The following is a 19,753-nucleotide window of genomic DNA, read 5'->3' on the forward strand; positions in this document are numbered from 1 at the left end:
TTAAGGCTGAGTAGCATTCCATTCTTTATGTATGTATATAGATCTATCTATGTCTATCTGTATAGACACTATATATATATAAAATAGCTTCTTTATCCAGTCATCTGTTGGTGGACATTTAGGTTGCTTTTATTGCTGTGCAATTGTAAATAGTGCTGCTACGAACATTGGGCTGCATGTATCTTTTTGAATTAGTGTTTTTGTTTCTTTTGGATATATACGGAGGAGTGGAATTGCTAGCTCATGTGGTAGTTCAGTTTTTAGCTTTTTGAGTATTCTGAGTAATTTTTAATCATATACTGGACACTGTGAATGTTAGGTTAGGAGATTCTTGATCTTGTGTAAATCCTATGGAGTATATTGCCAATTCTATTTCAGAAGGGATTCTACTGGCAGCCACCACAGCCATCAATTTCATGGTGCGGCTGGGACAAGGGAGGACGGTGGGCGGTGGAGGGGAGGGGTGACTCTTGGGGGCGTTAATTGCGTATCTGAGCCCTGGAGGCATCAGGGATCAGCCTGGGAGGCGGGGAAACCGGCCAATGCGGCACAGGAGAGACACACGGCGCATGCTCGTTACTCCTCACCTCCCATCGCCCCTCGTCATGTAGCGTGTGCAGCGCATTCTGGGTGCCGAACTGTGCGCCTCGCGTCTCACTGTCTGGCCTGTTTCTACTCGGCTGCGATCAGCTGGTAGGTCCAGAGGTCTGTCCTGCCGGGATTTAAGTGCTCATTCGTGTAAGGGGAGCTAGCGGGCTTTGTGCGGATCGGGGTGGCGGCAGGTAGTGGTGCGATCTGTGGACTATGAAGCGGTGGGTCCTCTTGGTCGTTGTTCTCACAGGTGTGGCGACAACCATTGCTGTCTTGGTGGCAGACATGGGACAAGGAAAGATGGTGCGTGGTTGAGGGGTGGAGGTTAGATGAAGATGGGTTGACTCTTGGGGGTGTTATTTGTGTTATCTGAGCCCTAGAGGAACCAGGAACTGTCCACAGAGCAGAGATCCGGGTATCTCGGTGGGGTCCCATGCGGGATGGGGAAACTGGCCCACGTGGCTCAGGCAGGACACAGTGCGCATGCCCAGAGCTGCACACCTTCCCATCTGCCCTCGGTGTGCAGTGTCTGCAACGTGTTCTGGGTGCCAAGCTGTTTGCATCACGTCTCACTGTCTGGGGTGTTTCTTCTCGGCTGGGATCAGCTGGTAGGTCCACAAATCCATGCTGCCGGGAGTTTAAGTGTGCGTGCATCAGAGGGGGAGCCAGCGGGCTTCGGACGGTGCAATCTGTGGCCTTGGAGGAGAAGGGTCCTCAAGGTCGTTGTCCTTACACAGGTGTCATGTTGGTCATGGCTCTCAAGGTGGCGGCTGGAATAGGGGGACAGTGGGCGGTGGAGGGTAGGGAGTCGGATGAAGATGGGGTGATTCTTGAGGGCATTATTTGACGTATCTGTGTCCCAGAGGTCCGAAAACTGCCGACACAGCAGAGAATCCGAAGTAGGCAGTGGGGCCCTGGGCAGGGGGCAGTGGGCAAGCTGCCAGTAAAGAAAGGCCTAGAAATGGACCAATGTTTGGTTTTGATTGTGTCCTGAGATTAGCAGTGCCCTGAGCAGAGTACCAGGGAGGAGAGTGATACACAGAGTTTTTACTACCACCACTCAACGCTGCCGTTTTAGTACAAAAATAGCCATAGACAGTTTGTAAACGAACAAGTGTGGCTTTGTGTTCCAATAAAACTTCATTGAGGGGAACCGAGAAAGCACTAAATAAATGAGTGTGCCAAAAATGGCAGTTACTCAAGTATTAACTCTCTAGTGGTAATTTCTTTTTCCTTTAAATTAAGTATAGTTGATGTACGATATTAGGTGAGTTACAGGTGTACAATATAGTCATCCACATTTTTAAAGGTTTTAGTCTGTTTATAGTTATTATGGAATATTGGCTATGTTTGCCATGTTGTACAATATAACCCTGTAGTTTATTTTATACCTCAAGTTTGTAGTTCTTACTCCTCCCCCAGTATATTACCCCTCCACCCTTCCTTCTTCTAAGTAACCAGTAGTTTGTTTGCTTTATCTGTGAATCCGCTTCTTTTTTGTTATATTTACTGGTTGTATTTTTCAGATTCCACATGTAAGCGATATCATACAGTATTTGTCTTTGTATGTTTAACTGATTTCACTTAGGTCAATATGCTGCAAGCCCATCCATGTTGTTGCAAATGGCAAAATTTTCTTCTCTTTTACGGCTGAGTAGTATTCCATCGTATATATATACCACTTCTTTATCCGTTTGTTGATGGACAGTTAGGTTGCTTCCATATCTTCGCAGTTGTAAACAGTGCTGCTCTGAACATTGGGTGCACGTATCTTTCCAAGTTATTGTGTTTTTTTTTTCTTTTGGATATATATCGACGATTGGAATTCCTAGGTCATATGGTTGTTCTTTTTTTAGGTTTTTGAGTATTCTCAGTAATTTTTAGTCACACGCTGGGCATTTTGAATAATAGGTTACGATTCTCGGTCTTGTGTAAATCCTGTAGAGTATATTGCCATTTCTATTTTAGCAGGCATTCTACTGGCAGCCACCACAGGCCTGGTCTTCATGGTGGGCTTGGGACAAGGGAGGACGGTGTGCAGGGGAGGGGTGACTCTTGGGGGCATTATTTGCATATCTGAGCCCTGAAGGCACCAGAAGTGCCACAGAGCACAGATCCAGGAATCTCGGTGGGGGCCCCTAGAGGGCGGGGAAACCGGCTCACGCGGCTGAGGCAAGACACAGTGCGCATGCCCGGGGCTGCCCGCCTTTCCATCGGCCCTCGGCGTGCAGCGTGTGCGACGCGTTCTGGGTGCGGAGCTGTGCACATCGCGTCTCACCGTCTGGGTTGTTTCTACTCGGCTGCAATCTCCTGGTAGGTCCACAGATCCGTCCTGCCGGGAGTTTAAGTGTGCGTGAGTGTGATGGGGAGCTAGCAGGCTTTTCATGGATCGGGGCTGCGGGGGGTCATTGTGCGATCTGTGGCCTCTGAGGAGGAGGGTCCTTGAAGTCGTTGTCCTCACAGGTGTGGCAACAGCCATTTCTGTCCTGGTGGCAGGGCTGGGATAAGGAAAGATGGTGGGCCGTTGAGGGGTGGGGGTCAGATGAAAATGGGATGTCTCTTGGGGGTGTTATTTGTGTTATCTGAGCCCTGGAGGCACCAGGAACTGTCCACAGGCAGAGATCCGGGAATCCTGGTGGGGTCCCGTGGAGGGCGGGGAAACCGGCCCACGCAGCACAGGAGAGAGACAGTGCGCATGCTCGTTACTGCTCGCCTCCCATCGTCCCTCGTCGTGTAGCTTGTGCAGCTTGTTCTGGGTGCTGAAGTGTTAGCAACACGTCTCACTGTCTGGCCTGTTTCTACTCGGCTGCGATCAGCTGGTATAGGTCCACAGATCTGTCCTGCCGGGAGTTTAAGTGTGCATTCGTGTAAGGGGGAGCTAGCGGGCTTTGTGCGGATGGGGGCGGCAGCAGGAGGTGGTGTAATCTGCAGACTATGAAGAAGTGGGTCCTCGAGGTCGTTGTCCTCACAGGTGTGGCGACAGCCATTGCTGTCGTGGTGGCGGGCCTGGTACATGGGAGAATGTTCGGTGGTTGAGGGGAGATGGTCAGGTGAAGATGGGGTGACTCTTGGGGGCGTTATTTGTGTTATCTGAGCCCTGGAGGCACCAGGAACTGTCCACAGAGCAGAGATCTGGGAATCTCGGTGGGGTCCCGTGGAGGGCGGGAAACCGGCCCACGCGGCACAAGATGGAGTTGGTGCACATGCTCGTTACTGCTCGCCTCCCCGTCCCTCGTCGTGCAGCGTTTGCAGTGCGTTGTGGGTGCTGGGCTGTCCGAATGGAGGCTGTTTCTACTCGGCTACGGTCACCTGTTAGGTCACAGGTCCATCCTGCCGGGAGTTGAAGTGTGTGTGCGTATGAGCGGGAGTCAGCGGGCTTCGGGCGGTGCGATCTGTGGCCTTGGAGGAGAACGTTTTTCGAGGTCGTCGTCCTTCTCACAGATGTCACTGCCTCCATGGCTATCGAGGTGGCAGTGGGAACAGGGGGACAGTGGGAGGCAGACGGTAGGGAGTCGGGTGAAGACGGGTTGAGCCTTGAGGGCATTATTTGCGGAATCTGTGTCCTGGAGACACTGAAAGTGCCGACAGTGCAGAGAATCCGAAGTCGCCACTGGGGCCCCTGGGTAGGGACAGGGGACAAGGTGACGGTAGAGGAAAAGCCTAGAAACGGATGGATGTGTGGTTTTGACTGTGTCCTGAGATTTGTAGTGCACTGAGCATTGTGCCAGGTAAGAGAGTGCTACACAGAGTTTTTATTGCCACCAGTCAACCCTGCCGTTTTAGTGCAAAATTAGCCGGATACAGTTTGTAAAGGAACAAGTGTGGCTTTGTGTTCCAATAAAATGTGATTGAGGGGGACCGAGAAAGACCTTAATAAATGAGAGTGTGCCAAAAATGGTAGTTACTCAAGTATTAATTCTCTAGTGGTAATTTCTTTTTCTTTTAATATAAGCATAGGGGATGCACAGTATTAGCTAAGTTATAGATGTAAAATATAGTGAATCATATTTTTAAAGGTTATAATCTATTTAAAGTTATTATAGAGTATTGGCTCTATTCCTCGTGTTGTACAATATGTCCTTGTAGCTTATTTTATACCTAATAATTTGTAGCTCTTACTCTTCCCCCTGTACATTGCCCCTCTTCCATTCCTTCTCCCCCCTAGTCACCACTAGTTTTTCTCTATTTCGGTGAATCTGCTTTTTTTTTTTTATATTGACTAGTTCTGTTTTCTAGATTCCACATAGAAGCAATGTCATACAGCATTTACCTTTCATTGTTTAACTTATTTCACTTAGCGTAACATGTGCAAGCCCATCCATATTATTGCAAATGGCAAAGTTTCATTCTTCTTCATGTCTGAGTAGTATTCCATTGTGTGTGTGTGTGTGTGTGTGTGTGTGTGTGTGTGTGTGTACACCATCATCTTCTTTATCCCTTTGTTTGTTGATGAGCATTTAGCTTGCTTCCATATCTTGGCAGTTGGAAATAGTATTGGTATGAACATTGGGGTGCGTGTATCTTTTTGAAATAGTGTTTTTATTTTTATTTTTTGAATAGATATTCAGGAGTCGAATTGCTAAGTCATTGTGGTAGTTCTATTTGTAGTTTTTTGAGACACCTCTATGGTTTCCACAATGGCTGCAGCAATTTACATTCCCAGCCACAGTGGGCAAGGGTTTCCTTTTTTCCACATCTTCCCCAACACCTGTTGACTTTTGACTTTTTGATAATAGCCGTTTTCTCTAGTGATATGTTCATAAATATCTCTATGATGATAAGTCAACTTCTGAAAGCAAACTCTTTCAGAAATGTGCTCTTCTCTTCCCAGGTGCCTTATGTTGATTTTCCTGTCAGCTTGGGCATGACATAAACAATTGCTTTTGCAAGTTTCCACATTTTGTGTGATTGGAAAGCACACAGAATAAAATTACTTTTAGACTTATTTTCAAACTATTTTCAATATTCAAAAATCAGTGTGCATCACCATTTGGGCATGGAAGTGTTCAATTATATTTATTCTACTAAATGCATTTTCCAAATCACAATATTTTATTTTCAGTGGGAAATATGAGTTGGAGCAGAAAGTCAACATACAAACCTAAGAAACGAGGTTATGATGAACAATGTGACAATCCTGTTGAGCCTGTGGTTGTAAGTGTTTTAACAGTTGATTTTTTTGGTGGGGGAGGGGTACAGCTCAGTGGTAGAGTGGGTGATTAATATGTACAATGTCCTGGGTTCAATCCCCAGTACTTCCATCAGTAAATGAATGAACTAGTACAGACGCACTTTGAAAGGTCTTCTGTGTGACACAGAACGTTGATCCAGGAGGATGACATTCTGGTGTTGTCTTGATGGATGCCGTTATATCCCCTGGCAGTAGAAATGATGACTTCCTTCGCATGCTTATAAACAACGAATTCACACATCCCTCCCACATTAAGTAAAATAACTTCCAAAATCCTTGTAACTTTTCTTAGAGTAGCATCTCTGTTGGAATAGTCAGTTTATTAAAAATAAATATGCCAAGTAGTATTGGAGAAATATTTTTAGATTTGCTTATAGTCAAATATATCTCTGTATTCTGTATATTTATGTCATTGACATGTACTGGTAACAAAACTTTTCATTTGCACACACATATGTGTAGGCCCACGGTGATAAGCAACCTCAAGAATGGGAGCCACCAACTTCAAGTGAGGACATTCGACCTGGTGAAGAGAAAAAGGATGAAGGAGCATCTTCAGCTCAAGGTGAAGGGAAATGGAAGAGGAATGCCTCTTGTGTGTCGGGGTGGGGGGGTTGTGTGTGTGTGTGTGTGTTGTGTATAAGTATGTCTCATACATGGTGATATGCCAGTAAGAGAAAGAAAGAAAACAGCAGAAATGTATCTCAAACACTGCCTGAGAATTGGCTGGAAAATTGAAGAGAGTATAGTTTGCAGCTTCAGGCAATCCTTCACTAGAATAAATCTCCCCATTTTTTAAATTCAAAAAGTGAAGCTCAGGGGTCATGTTTATTAGAGAGCACTTGATTGTTGATGACAAAATTCGTATTTCATTCCAAAGTTTGTGTCTTCCTGCAACCTATGTTACTGTAAAAAAAAAAGGTGAATGATTTTGCTTCAAGCTCAAATGTGTGTACTATATTTAGCTCTGTTTTCGCCCAGGAGTAGATAGGTCAGTGGAGTAGGATGGAGACTTCAGAAATGAATCATGAATGATGGCCACTGTTTCTTTAATTCATATTTTTAATGATTAGTTTGATAAAAGCTGGATAATTCAGGATACTGGCATACAAGTAACTGGTTTTATATGAAATTAATGCAGCTTTTAAAAGATGAGTGTATACTTCTATGGTCTGAAAAATCAAAAGATTAGTTATTTTAAGATTAACATGAGACAAATTATTTTTCCTGGATATCTAGTATTTTGAAACAAAATATTTACATAATTCCTGCCACTGTTAAAGGATTCTAGACTGTAACTCACAACAATGCCAGTTCATTTCTTTCTACCCGATTTCCTTTATGCTCACTGCTAGACAGTATATTTTCTGTTATTCATAAATAATTTTGGTATTAATTTTGGTACTTTCTTCTACATGGGTGTCATTTGTGGAATGTTGCATAGAGGACCTTTGGACCTAAATATAGCGTTAGTTTTTCTTTTTAATTGAAGTGTAATCAATTTGCAAAGTTGTGTTAATTTCTGGTGTAAAGCCTAGTGATGTGTATAGTTATGTATATAAATTTTCATATTTTTTAGTTAAAGACTGTTACAAACATTGAATATAGTTGCTTGTGCTGCACATTAGGACCTTGTTCATCTGTTTCATTTATATATAGTAGTTACTGTCTGCAAATCCAGAGCTTCCAGTATATCCCTCCACCTCGTCTTTCCCCATGGAAATCAGAAGTTTGTTTTCTATGTCTGGGAGTCAGTTTCTGTTTTGTAAATAAGCACATTTGTGTTATTTTTTTAGATTCCATATATAAGTGATATCGTATGGTATTTTTTTTTTCTCTTTTTGGCTTACTTCACTTAGAATGACATTCTCCAGGGCCAACCATTTCAGAAATGTTTTCTTGTCTTTTCCCTTGTGCCTTATGGTGATTTTTCTGTCAGTTTGGGCATGACATAAACAATTGCTTTTACAAGTTGGCAGATGTGGTGTGATTGGAAAGCACACACAATTAAATTACCTGAGACTTATTTTCAAAATTCAAAAATTAGTGTGCATCACCATTTGGCCATGGAAGTGTTCAGATATAATTATCCTCTTAAATGCATTTTCCAAAGCACAATATTTTATTTTCAGTGGGAAATATCTTTCGGAGAGTAAAGTCAACATACAGACCTAGGAAAAGAAGTTATGATCAACCATGTGTCAATCCAGTTGGGCCTGTGGTTGTAAGTGTTTTAACAATTGATTTTTGGGGGGAGGGGGTTAGTGATAGCTCAGCGGTAGAGTGTGTGCTTAACATGTACAACGTCCTGCGTACAATCCTTATTGCCTCCATTAATAAATAAATAAAACATTTTATGTTTTTATTAGTAGAAATTAATTTTTGTAAAACGTTGTGGAACCAATACAGATATACCCTGAAAGGTCTTCTGTGTGATACAGAACGTTGATCCAGGGGGATGATGTTCTGGTGTTGCCTGGATGGATACTGTTATATTCCCTGGAAATATAACTGATTACTTCCTTCTTATGCTTATTAACAACTGACTGCAGACATCCCTCCGAACATAGATTAAAATAGCTTCTAAAGTGCTAGTAACTTTCCTTGGAGTAGCATCACCATGGGAAAAGTAAGTTTATGAAGAAAAATTATACCCAATAGTATTGGAGAAATATGTTTTGATTTACTGATAGTCAAATATATCTCTGTATTGTGTATATTTATGTTGTTGGCATGTGTTAGTAACTAAACTTTTTAATTTACACACACATATGTGTAGGCCCACAGTGATAAGCAACCTCAAGAATGGGAGCCACCAACTACAAGTCAAGACATTAGACCTGGTGAAGAGAAAAAGGATGAAGGAGCATCTGCAGTGGAAGGTGAAGGAAAAGGGAAGAGGAATGCCTCCTGGGGGGGGTGTTTGTGTGTGTGTATGTGTGTGTGTATGTGTATGTCTCATGCATGTTGAGATGCCAATAACAGAAGGAAAGAAAACAGCAGAAAGGGATCTCAAACACTCCCTGAGAATTGACTGGAAAAGTGAAGAGCATGTAGTTTGCAGCTTAGGACAATCCTTCACTAGAATAAATCCCCCCCTTTATAAATGAGAAAATTGAGACACACAGATCTTTTTTTATCAGAGAGTAGTTGAGTATTGAATACAAAATTTGTATTTCATGCCAAAATTTGTGTCTTCCTGCCACCTGTTTTCCTGAAAAAAAAAAAAAAGATGAATGATTTTGCTTAAAACAAAAATGTCTGTAGTATAATTTAGCTGTTTTGGCCCAAGAGTTGATAGTTAATGGAGTATGATAGAGAGTTCTGAAATGAGACATGAGTGACGGCTCCTGTTTCTTTAATTGAAATTTTTATATGGCAAGTTTGATAACAGCTGGATAATTCAGAATACTGGCATACAAATAGCTGGTTTCATATGACTTTAATGCAGCTTTTAAATGGTGGTCATATCCTTCTATGGTCAGAAAAATCCACAGGTCAATTATTCTAAGATTAACATGAGACAAATTATCTTTCCTGGATATCTAGTATTTTGAAACAAAACATTTGTATAACTCAGGCCACTGTTAAAGGATTCCAGATTGTTACTCACAACAATGTCGGTTCATTTCTTTCAACCCCATTACCTTTATGCTCACTGCTAGACAGTATATTTGCTGATATTCATAAATAATTTTGGTACTTTTTTCTATATGAGTTTCATTTGTGGAATGTTGCATACAGGTCCTTTGGACCTATATATAGCTTAATTTATTTTAATTAAAAGTAGTCGATTTGCAATGTTGTGCTAATTTCTGGTATAAATCATAGTGATTCAATTATGTATATACGTTTCTATATGTTTTCATTATAAGCTATTACAAAGTATTGAGTATAGTTCCCTGTGCTGTACAGTAGGACCTTGTTTACCTGTTTTATTTATATATAATAGTTACTATCTGCAAATCCGGAACTCCCAGTTTATCCCTCCACCTCGCCTTTCCCCATGGTAACCATATGTTTGTTTTCTATGTCTGTGAGTCTGTTTCTGTTTTGTAAATAAGCTCATTTATGTCATTTTAAAAAGATTCCACATATCAGTGATATCATATTATATTTTTCTTTCTGTTTCTGGCTTACTTCACTTGGAATGACATTCTCCTGGGCCATCTATGTTGCTGCATATGACATTATTTCATTTTTTATTGATGAGTAGTATTCCATTGTCTCCCTCCCTCCCTCCCTCCCTCTCTCTCTCTCTCTCTCTCTCTCTCTCTCTCTCTCTCTCTCTCTCTATATATATATATATATATATATATATATATATATATACACCACATCTTCTTTATCCCTTTGTCTGTCGATAACATTGAGGTAGCTTCCATATCTTGGCAGTTGTAAGTAGTGCTGGTATGAACATTGGGGTGCACGTATCTTCTTGAATTAGTGTTTTTCTTTCTTTTCAATAGATACTCAGGAGTGGAATTGCTAAGTCATTATGGTAGTTCTATTTGTATTTTTTTGAGACACCTCTACTGTTTCCACAGTGGCTGCAGGAACTTGCATTCCCAGCCACAGTGGGTAAGGATTTCCTTTTTTCCACATCCTCCCCAACACTTGTTGTCTTTCCACTTTTTGATAATAGCCATTTTCTGTAGTGGTATTTTCTTAAATATCTCCATGATGGTGAATCACGTTGTGAAACCCAACCCTTTCAGAAATGTTTTCTTGTCTTTTCCCATGTGTCTTACGGTGATTTTTCTGTCAGCTTGGGCATGACATAAACAATTGCTTTTGCAAGTTGCCAGATGTGGTGTGATTGGAAAGCACACACAATTAAATTACCTGAGACTTATTTTCAAAATTCAAAAATTAGTGTGCATCACCATTTGGCCATGAAAGTGTTCAGATATAATTATCCTCTTAAATGCATTTTCCAAAGCACAATGTTTTATTTTCAGTGGGAAATATCTTTCGGAGAGTAAAGTCAACATACAGACTTAGGAAAAGAAGTTATGATCAAGCATGTGTCAATCCAGTTGAGCCTGTGGTTGTAAGTGTTTTAACAATTGATTTTTTTTTTCAGGGGGGAGTGGTATAGCTCAGTGGTAAAGTGTGTGCTTAACATGTACAACATCCTGGGTACAATCCGCATTACATCGACAAATAAATAAATAAAACAGTTGATTTTTTTTTGTAGAAATTAATTTTTGTGAAAAGTTGAGGAACCAATACAGATATACCTTGAAAAGTCTTCTGTGTGATACAGAACGTTGATCCAGGAGGATGACGTTCTGGTGTTGCCTGGATGGATACTGTTATATTCCCTGGGATACAGTCATTCCCTGATGACTTCCTTCTCAAGCTTATTAACAACCAATCGCACACATCCTTCCCAACATACATTAAAATAGCTTCTAAACTGCTAGTAACTTTCCTTGGAGTAGCATCACCGTGGGAAAAGTAAGTTTATAAAGAAAAATTATACCCAATAGTATTGGAGAAATATGTTTTGATTTACTGATAGTCAAATATATCTCTGTATTGTGTATATTTATGTTGTTGGCATGTGTTAGTAACTAAACTTTTTAATTTACACACACATATGTGTAGGCCCACAGTGATAAGCAACCTCAAGAATGGGAGCCACCAACTACAAGTCAAGACATTAGACCTGGTGAAGAGAAAAAGGATGAAGGAGCATCTGCAGTGGAAGGTGAAGGGAAAGGAGAGGAATGCCTCTTGTGGGTGGGTGTGTTTAGGTGTGTGTATGTGTGTGTGTGTACTTGTATGTCTCATGCATGTTGAGATGCCAATAACAGAAGTAAAGGAAACAGCAGAAAGGGATCTCAAACACTACCTGAGAATTGACTGGAAAAGTGAAGAGCATGTAGTTTGCAGCTTAGCACAATCCTTCAGTAGAATAAATTTCCCGCCCCTTAATAAATGAGAAAATTGAGGCACACGGATCTTGTTTATCAGAGAGCAGTTGAATATTGAATACAAAATTTGTATTTCATACTAAACTTTGTGTCTTCCTGCCACCTATTTTATCGTAAATAAAGGTGAATGATTCTGCTTAAAAGTCAGATGATGGTACTATAATTGAGATCAGTTTTGGCCCAGGAGCAGATGGTTCAATGGAGTTGGATACAGACATCAGAAATGAATCATGAATGATGGTCACTGTTTCTTTAATTGATATTGTTAAATGGTAAGTTTGATAAAGGCTAGATAATTTAGGATACTTGCGTACAAGTAGCTGGTTTTATATGATCTTAATCCACCTTTTAAAAGGTGGTTAAATCCTTCTATGGTTAGAAAAATCCAAAGTTGAATTATCCGATCAACATGAGACAAACTATTTTTCCTGGATATGTAGTATTTTGAAACAAAACATTTGTATAACTCAGGCCACTGTTAAAGGATTCTAGAATGTAACAGACAACTATGTAGATTCATTTCTTTCTACCCCATTTCCTTTATGCTCACTGCTAGACACTATATTTGCTGTTATTAATAAATAATTTTGCTATTAATTTTGGTACTCTTTTCTACATGGGTTTCATTTGTGGAATGTTGCATAGAGGACCTTTGGACCTAAATATAGCGTTAGTATTTCATTTTAACTGAAGTGTAATCGATTTGTGATGTTGTGTTAAATTCTGGTGTAAAGAATAGTGATTCAGTTATGTGTATAAGTTTTCACATTTTTTCATTATAGTCTATTAAAAAGCATTGAACATAGTTCCCTGTGCTGTATAGTAGGACCCTGTTTATCTGTTTTATTTATATGTAGTAGTTAATATCTGGAAATCCAAAACTGCCAGTTTATCCCTCCACCTCGCCTTTCCCCATGGTAACCATTTGTTTGTTTTCTATGTCTCTCTGTTTCTGTTTTGTAAATAAGCTCATTTATGTCATTTTTTTAGATTCCACATATCAGTGATATCATATGATATTTCTCTGTCCCTTTCTGGCTTACTTCACTTGGAATGACATTCTCCAGGGCCACGTATGTTGCTGCATATGACATTATTTCAGTCTTTTGCGCTGAGTAGTATTCCATTTTGTATATATTGCACATCTTCTTTTTCTAATCATCTGTCGATGGACATTTAGGTTGCTTCCATGTCTTGGCTATTGTAAATAGTGCTCCTATGAGCATTGGGGTGTGTGCATCCAAATTAGAATTTCGTTTGAATATATGCCCAGGAGTGGGATTGCTGAATCATAGGGTAAGTCTATTTTTAATTTGTTGTGGAATTTCCATACTGTTTTCCATAGTGGCTGCATCAAATTACCTTCCCACCAGCAGGTGAGGAGGGTTCCCTTTTGTCTACACACCTGCTGTATTTATCATTTGTGGACTTTTGAATGATGATCACGTTGACTGGTGTGAGATGACACCTCACTGTGGTTTAATTTGCATTTCTCTGATCGTTAGCAACATTTAGCATTCTTCTCATACCTATTGGCAATTTGTATGTCTTAATTGGAGAAATGTTTGTTTAGGCCTTCTGCCCATTTCTTGATTGAGTTGTTTGGGTTTTTTTGTTACTGAGTTGTATGGGCTCTTTATATATTCTGGAAATTAAGTTCTTGTCAGTCACATTGTTTGCACATATTTTTTCTATTCCATAAATTTCCTTTGCTGTGCAAAAGCTTATATGTTTCGTTCGATCCCATTTCTTTATATTTCCTTTTTTGTTGTTGTTGCCTGGGTTGATTCTCCTAGGAGAACATTGCTATGATTTATGTCTGAGAATGTTTTGTGTATGTTTTCTTCTAGGAGGTTTATAGTGTTTTGTCTTATGTTTAAGTCTTTAAGCCATTCTGAGTTTATTTTTGTGTACATGGTGAGGGAGTTTTGTAACATCGTTGATTTACATGCGGCTGTGCAGCTTCCCCAACACCACTAGCTGAAGAGGCCGTCTTTTCTCCATTATATATTCTTGCCTCCTTTGTCAAAGATTAATTGACCATAAGTGTGTAGGTTTATTTCTGGGCTCTCTGTTCTGTTCCATTGATCCACGTGTCTGTTTTTATGCCAATACCGTGTTGTTTTGATTCCTGTAACCCAGTATTCTTGTCTGAGGTTTGGGGGGGTTATTCGTCCAGCTTCGTTCTTTTTCTTCAGTATTGCTTTGGCAATTCTGGGTCTCCTGTGAGTCTCTATAAATTTTCGGATTGTTTGTTCTACTTCTGTGATTGTTTATTCTACGTCCTGAGTAATTTGATAGGGATCCCATGATATTTGTAGATTGCTTTGGGTAGTATGTCCATTTTAACAATATTAATTCTTCCAATCCAAGAACTTGGGATATCTCTCCATTTCTTTAAGCCATCTTTAATTGTGTTAATCAGTGTTTTTTAGTTGTCTGTGTATAATCTATCAACTCTTTGGTTAGGTTTATTCCTATAACTTTAGTTTATTTTAATAAACTAAATTTCTGTTTACTCCCATATAGGGTGGGTGTCACAAGTCTAAGGTTTGTCATAGTCCTACACATCCATTCAGCTATTCCTTCAGAAAATTATGTTTAAATTTAATTGATATCCTATTCATGGCGTGGACTTAAGACTTTGTACATAGCTGATGTTCACTGTTTTCATTGCACTACAGCATAATACAGAAACGATACTTCTATTGTGGCTTATTCTTAGATTGACAATTAAAATAAAGGTTTCGTAATACAGGAAAATAAATATGTAAAGTCCATTCCTAGTTGCTGCTGCTGATGCAAAAACAACTCCTTACTAAAGTGTACACTTAAAAATGTTTAAGATGGTAAATTTTATGTTGAGTGGTTTTTTTGTGGGAGGCTTATAAACAGACATCTACTTCTCACAGTTCTGGAGTCAGAAAGTCCTGGTATGTGTTTTTTAAGCACTATGAAAAACAAAGTAGGGGGGAGGGTATAACTCAAGTGATTCAGCGCATGCTTAGCCTGCATGAGGTCCTGGGTTCAATCCCCAGTACCTCCTCTAAGAATAAATACATGAGTCTAATTACCTCCCCCTTCCAAACAAACAAACAAACAAACAAAAGAACCCCTTGTCTTCCTCAAGTACAATGTAGTTGTCAAGTATTCACTTTAAGTTTTCCTTTATATTCCCAAAAAACATAAAATTTACAGAAAAGTTGCAAGAATAGTACAGTTAACTCATCTATTTTCACCTCAATTTACCAAGTATTAAATTTTTACCACATTGGTTTCATATCCTCTTCCCTCTCCCCTCCCCGTGTTTGTATATGTATACACACACATACACACTTATTGATATGTTTGTTATTATTAAGACTGAGTCATTTAGATAAAGTTTGAACTGTTATGACCCTTTAGCCTAAGTATATTAGTGTATATATATAGCCTTAGAAGAAAGAAAAAGTCATTCTCTTGGCTAATCACTGTCCTAAATCGGGAAATTCGACCATAGGAAAATGCAATCATTAAAATTTTCTCAGTGTATACTCAGATTTCCCCAGTTGTCCCTATACTTCCCTTGATAGAATTTTGCTTTTGATCCAGAGTCCAGTCCAGGATCATGCATTGCATTTAGTTGTCATGTCTATTTAGTCTTCTTTCGTCTGGAATAATTCTTCAGTTTTTCTGTCATTCATGACACTGACATTTTGAAGAGGATAGACCAGTTGGTTTGCAGAATGTTAATCAATTTGAGGTATTGTTTGAGTCTTTCTCCCCTCCTCAACACTTAGTGTTTAATCATTCCGTGTAAAATGCTGAGTGAACTGAGAGACATGGTTTCAACCTTGAGCTCACAGTCTAGTCAGAGACCCAAACAAATCACTGATAAGTACAGTCACACGTATAACACAGACAGGTACAAAGGGAGCACCTAAGTTGTGTGAGGGCAGTCTTGGGAAAGGAAGAGGATAATGAAACCCTGAATAGTACAGTTAACTCACCTGGTTTCTTAGTTTCTGGTAACAGACTCCTGAAATAATGCTCTTGTGGTTCTTCAGCATCACATTTGTTTCCACACGAGCCTAAGACTTTTATTTCGTGAACAGTGAAGGAATGAATATTATCCACTCTTATTCGTATCTCATGTTTCAGTTCTTAAATTGATCAACTTTTTATTTGCAAGGGCCTGTCCCGGAAGCTGATCAATGGGAAGTGGCTGAGCCAGAGACTGGGCGTGAGCATGATCGTGGTGTTAATGGGAAGAGACTGCCAAAGGCAGAGCCCTTTTAAAATGCCAGAAGCAGGTATGTTCTCCATTAAGTGTGCAAATTATAGGGTGTCTGTTTTCCACAATATTCTATTTGTAATGATACAGGGGTAACAGTACTGTTCGTTTAGAGCAGAGTTCACTTAGAAAGATGATTTGAAATGTAGTTTCGACCTTAAGTGCCTGACTTACTGGACTATCAGGTATAGAAACAAATTTGGTTAAAGCCATACTGAATTATAAGATGAAAATATTTTCTTACTTTTAAGTATGAGTCCTTTAACCAACAGTTGTTAATTTTCATGTGCTTTTGTAGAGTTCTGCGTTTAACATACACGTAGTGCATTTGTAACACACATCAGTTTGTATGACATATGCTGAAGCCTTGAAGTAGGTTCCAGTACCAGCTCTAACCCAATTTCTGTGACTCTGGGCCTTTAACTTCCAAACCCATCTTTGCTCTTATAAAAATAGTGAATTCAAATCAGATATTTAAAAATCATTTTCAGGTCTGATTTTTGCATAGTCTGTTTCTGTTGCATTGTACACAAAGATACATGATTTTATATATCATAAATCATCAAACTCTGAATGGAGGTTTGCTCACTACTCAGAAAAGGCACACTTTGCTTGACGGTTGTTCTGTAGGGGTTCTGAAGGCCCGTCCTCAGATTCTGTCAAATTCTGAATTCTCTGGCTCTCCAAGGACAATTGCATTTTGTCTTTTTTTCCTTCCAGTTTTTATTGACATATATGTAACAAAAATGTGAACAGTTGCATTTTAAATCCTTCCCCAAATGAAGCCTCAAATGACTAAATACTAAACTTTCAAGAGACAATCTAGTTTCTAGTCTCTATGTCTGATCAGGTAGAGAAAGTGCAGATAGTCAGTGATGCTCAAGGCGGGTGCAGGATGCATATGCTTAGCACACTTTCTATCCCACTGTCCACTGTCAGTCTTAATGAGCCAGTCTTCCTAAGAAAATGCAGGCACTATGATATAATCATCTCTAACCATGTGACATGTGGCATGAAAATTTTGCGCCCCGAGGTATCAGGTTGGTAAGATTGAAATGCAAAGACCATAGCTCAAGTACTTCCTGAGTAATCAAGTTAAGTGTGTCTTACGTGTGTGTTTTGCAGATTACCAACTATTAATTACATAGCTTCTGAATTTAAAGGAAGCACTTGATGTTTAGGAAGTAAAATGCCTTTCACTGCATTCCTGGCCCATTCCAAACTCTTTACATTAAAAGATAGTTTTCAGGCTACTTTCAGGAACCTATTGAATATGGTTAAAATGTACTCATGGGAAGATCATAGCCTTCAATACATATGCTATTAAAAAAGGAAAAGATTATAAATTACATGTGCGTCCAATATAAAAAATAATCCAAGGTCAAAAAAGTGTAGACCTAAGGGAAAAGGAAAGAGAGTCTTAAGAAAATGCTTAAAGTGTGAGCATTAGGAAAAGGAAAAATAATCCAAGTAATCAGTAAATCAAAGAGCTTGCTCTTTTAGAAAATATTTGTGAGTAGAAGATCCACTAGTTTAGAGAGTCTTGCAGAGAGTAGACAGAAGGCCAAGTATACCTAATAAGGAACACGAAAAAGACGCAAGCAGATATGGAGTATGTTATCTGTCTCTCTTTACCTTTCTATGTGTACATATGGCTTTCCAGGTTTTTCCCCCTTTTTTCCACCCCACTTTCTGTCTTTGTTCCAGGCTGTGAGAAACGGTACTATTTTCCTTCACAATTTGATGTTACCTTTGATGGTACTGACTTAAAACTAGTGGAACTATTTGATACATTATACAAACTGGAGTGCTTTTAAGAATGTAAAGAGCCACCGTTCATAATTACAGCAGGAGTATGGATGAAAACAGGGACAAATGGTTAACCTACTACCACATAAGGGTGACTTACGCTAGCTCCTAGAAACAGTTTTGCACTTTTCCACAGACGGAGCCGAAACAAATGCAATACTAGCCTTTCTCTTTATTTCATTTAAGCAATTCTAAGTGTGATGTTACTGTTTTAGATATCCTATATTCAGAATGTTATTCAAGTCAACGCATTTATATGAAATTTTAAAAATTCCTTCTGTTTCCTAGGTGTTTCACTTGTTTTGATTTTTACCAAAAGTATAAAAAAAATGTTGCTTTCCACTTAAAACTACCTCGCAACAGAAGCATTGGGTTCAGTGAGTTCTGAAGTTGAACAGTCGACTTGTTTCTCTGTACCACTAGAAAGAGTGATGTGTTTAGCAAATACTGTTAATGTGTCTGAAAGTCTACCTTCAGAGTCTCTGCAGAGGTTTAACTGGATATAAGCCAAGGGTCACCCTTAGGGTTCTGGTTTTAGTCCATGTTATAAAACTGAAACTGTAGTGTCCTCTGTATGCTTTAGTGCCATCTAACAAAATTTTAACTAATATATCCAAATGTTATGTTATCTTACAGGTGAAGGGAAACCACAGGTTTAATTGAAGACAAGCTGTAACCATGTAGGCTGTTATTGTGTTGGAAATGTACCTGTTCACATTCTCTCAATAAAGTTTTGCAGTTTTGTCCAAAGAATTCTTGCACATCTTTTGTTAAATTTATTCCTAGGTATTTGATGCTGTTGAAAATTGTTCCTGTTTTGGAAATTTTATATTTTGTTTGATCTAGTGTAGAGAGACATAATTTTTGTATATTGCGTTTTTTTCTACCCAGCAATCTTGCTAAGTATGTTTAATTCCTAAGGTTTATCTTTATGTAATTTTCAACATGCAAATCATATCATCTTTGAATAAGAATAACAGTTTTGTTCCTGCCATTGTAAACAGTATAGCTGTTATTTCCTTTTCTCATTTTATGTCATCGGGCAGACCCTCCACTACAATTACGGTCAATAGAACTGGTGATAGTGGACATCCTTGCCTTAGCCCTGATGAGAAATGGAAAATTTTCAACATTTCACCATGATGTTTAATGTGCCTTTTTCGGCAGATACACTTTATCAGAGTAAATTCATTTATTCTTAGTTTGCTTAGAGTATTCATCTTGAATATATGTCGAATTTGATCAAACACTAGAAGTACATTTTTTGAGATCATAAGATTTTTTTCTCTCTGTCAGTCAGTTAATGTGTTGAATTACAGCGGTACGTTTCCATGTTTTAAGCCAACGTTATATTCCTAAGGTAAAGACACTTTGGTCATGAGTAATCTATGCCCTAATAATTTGTTTAGGATTTTTATGTATATTCGCATGAGTGACACTAGCCTATACTTTTATTTTATCTACTCTCTTTCTGGGACTTAGTATCAAGTTTATGCTAGCTTCACACAGGCTTGGGGTGTAAAATCTCTTTTTCTGTTCTCTGGAGCTGCAAGGCTGTGAGTAATGTAGGGCCAGGCTTTCTTGTGATCACTTGTTTCTGGATTGCTTCTCTCTCTTAAGATTGGATCCCTGCTGAAAAGGCAGAGACAGAAGGCGCATCTGCATGTTCCCATCTCTTCCAGCTTTGGGAGGTGCCCATCTCCCCTGCAAGATGCCTCTAATGATGCTGTCACTCTAAAAGCTACCTGCTCCTGTTTCTGTGCTGACACTGATCTTCTGTACACAGAAAGTTACAAGTTATCACTCTACAACCCAGATGGACCTAGAGATTGTTCTGCAAAGTGAAGTAAGTCTTTCAGAGAAAGACGAATATCACATATCACTTTCATCTGGAATCTTAAAAAAAGGTACAAATGAACTTATTTGTAAACCAGAAATAGACTCATA

At 39.3% G+C, this 19,753-nt stretch overlaps 1 protein-coding gene across 1 annotated transcript; it reads left to right on the plus strand.

Annotated features, from left to right (window-relative positions):
* Nucleotides 1-2,810: 2,810 nt before the first annotated feature.
* Nucleotides 2,811-18,647, plus strand: LOC105079636 (uncharacterized). The gene is made up of 9 exons (XM_074359600.1): nucleotides 2,811-2,904; nucleotides 5,654-5,745; nucleotides 6,245-6,347; nucleotides 7,915-8,006; nucleotides 8,562-8,664; nucleotides 10,744-10,835; nucleotides 11,396-11,498; nucleotides 15,896-16,016; nucleotides 18,443-18,647. The coding sequence occupies exons 2-8, from the start codon at nucleotides 5,662-5,664 to the stop codon at nucleotides 16,000-16,002; spliced, it is 684 nt and encodes a 227-aa protein (XP_074215701.1). The 5' UTR covers nucleotides 2,811-2,904; nucleotides 5,654-5,661; the 3' UTR covers nucleotides 16,003-16,016; nucleotides 18,443-18,647.
* Nucleotides 18,648-19,753: the final 1,106 nt, after the last annotated feature.

This window comes from Camelus bactrianus, chromosome X, assembly GCF_048773025.1.
Source record: "Camelus bactrianus isolate YW-2024 breed Bactrian camel chromosome X, ASM4877302v1, whole genome shotgun sequence".
Classification (NCBI taxonomy): Eukaryota; Metazoa; Chordata; class Mammalia; order Artiodactyla; family Camelidae; genus Camelus; species Camelus bactrianus.

Excerpts from the sequence above, each read along its gene's own strand:
- LOC105079636 (XM_074359600.1), top strand. The coding sequence starts at position 5,662 with ATGAGTTGGAGCAGAAAGTCAACATACAAACCTAAGAAACGAGGTTAT. Across the intron at positions 5,746-6,244 it reads ATCCTGTTGAGCCTGTGGTT|GCCCACGGTGATAAGCAACC; the intron begins GTAAGTGTTTTA and ends ACATATGTGTAG. Across the intron at positions 6,348-7,914 it reads AGGAGCATCTTCAGCTCAAG|TGGGAAATATCTTTCGGAGA; the intron begins GTGAAGGGAAAT and ends TTTTATTTTCAG.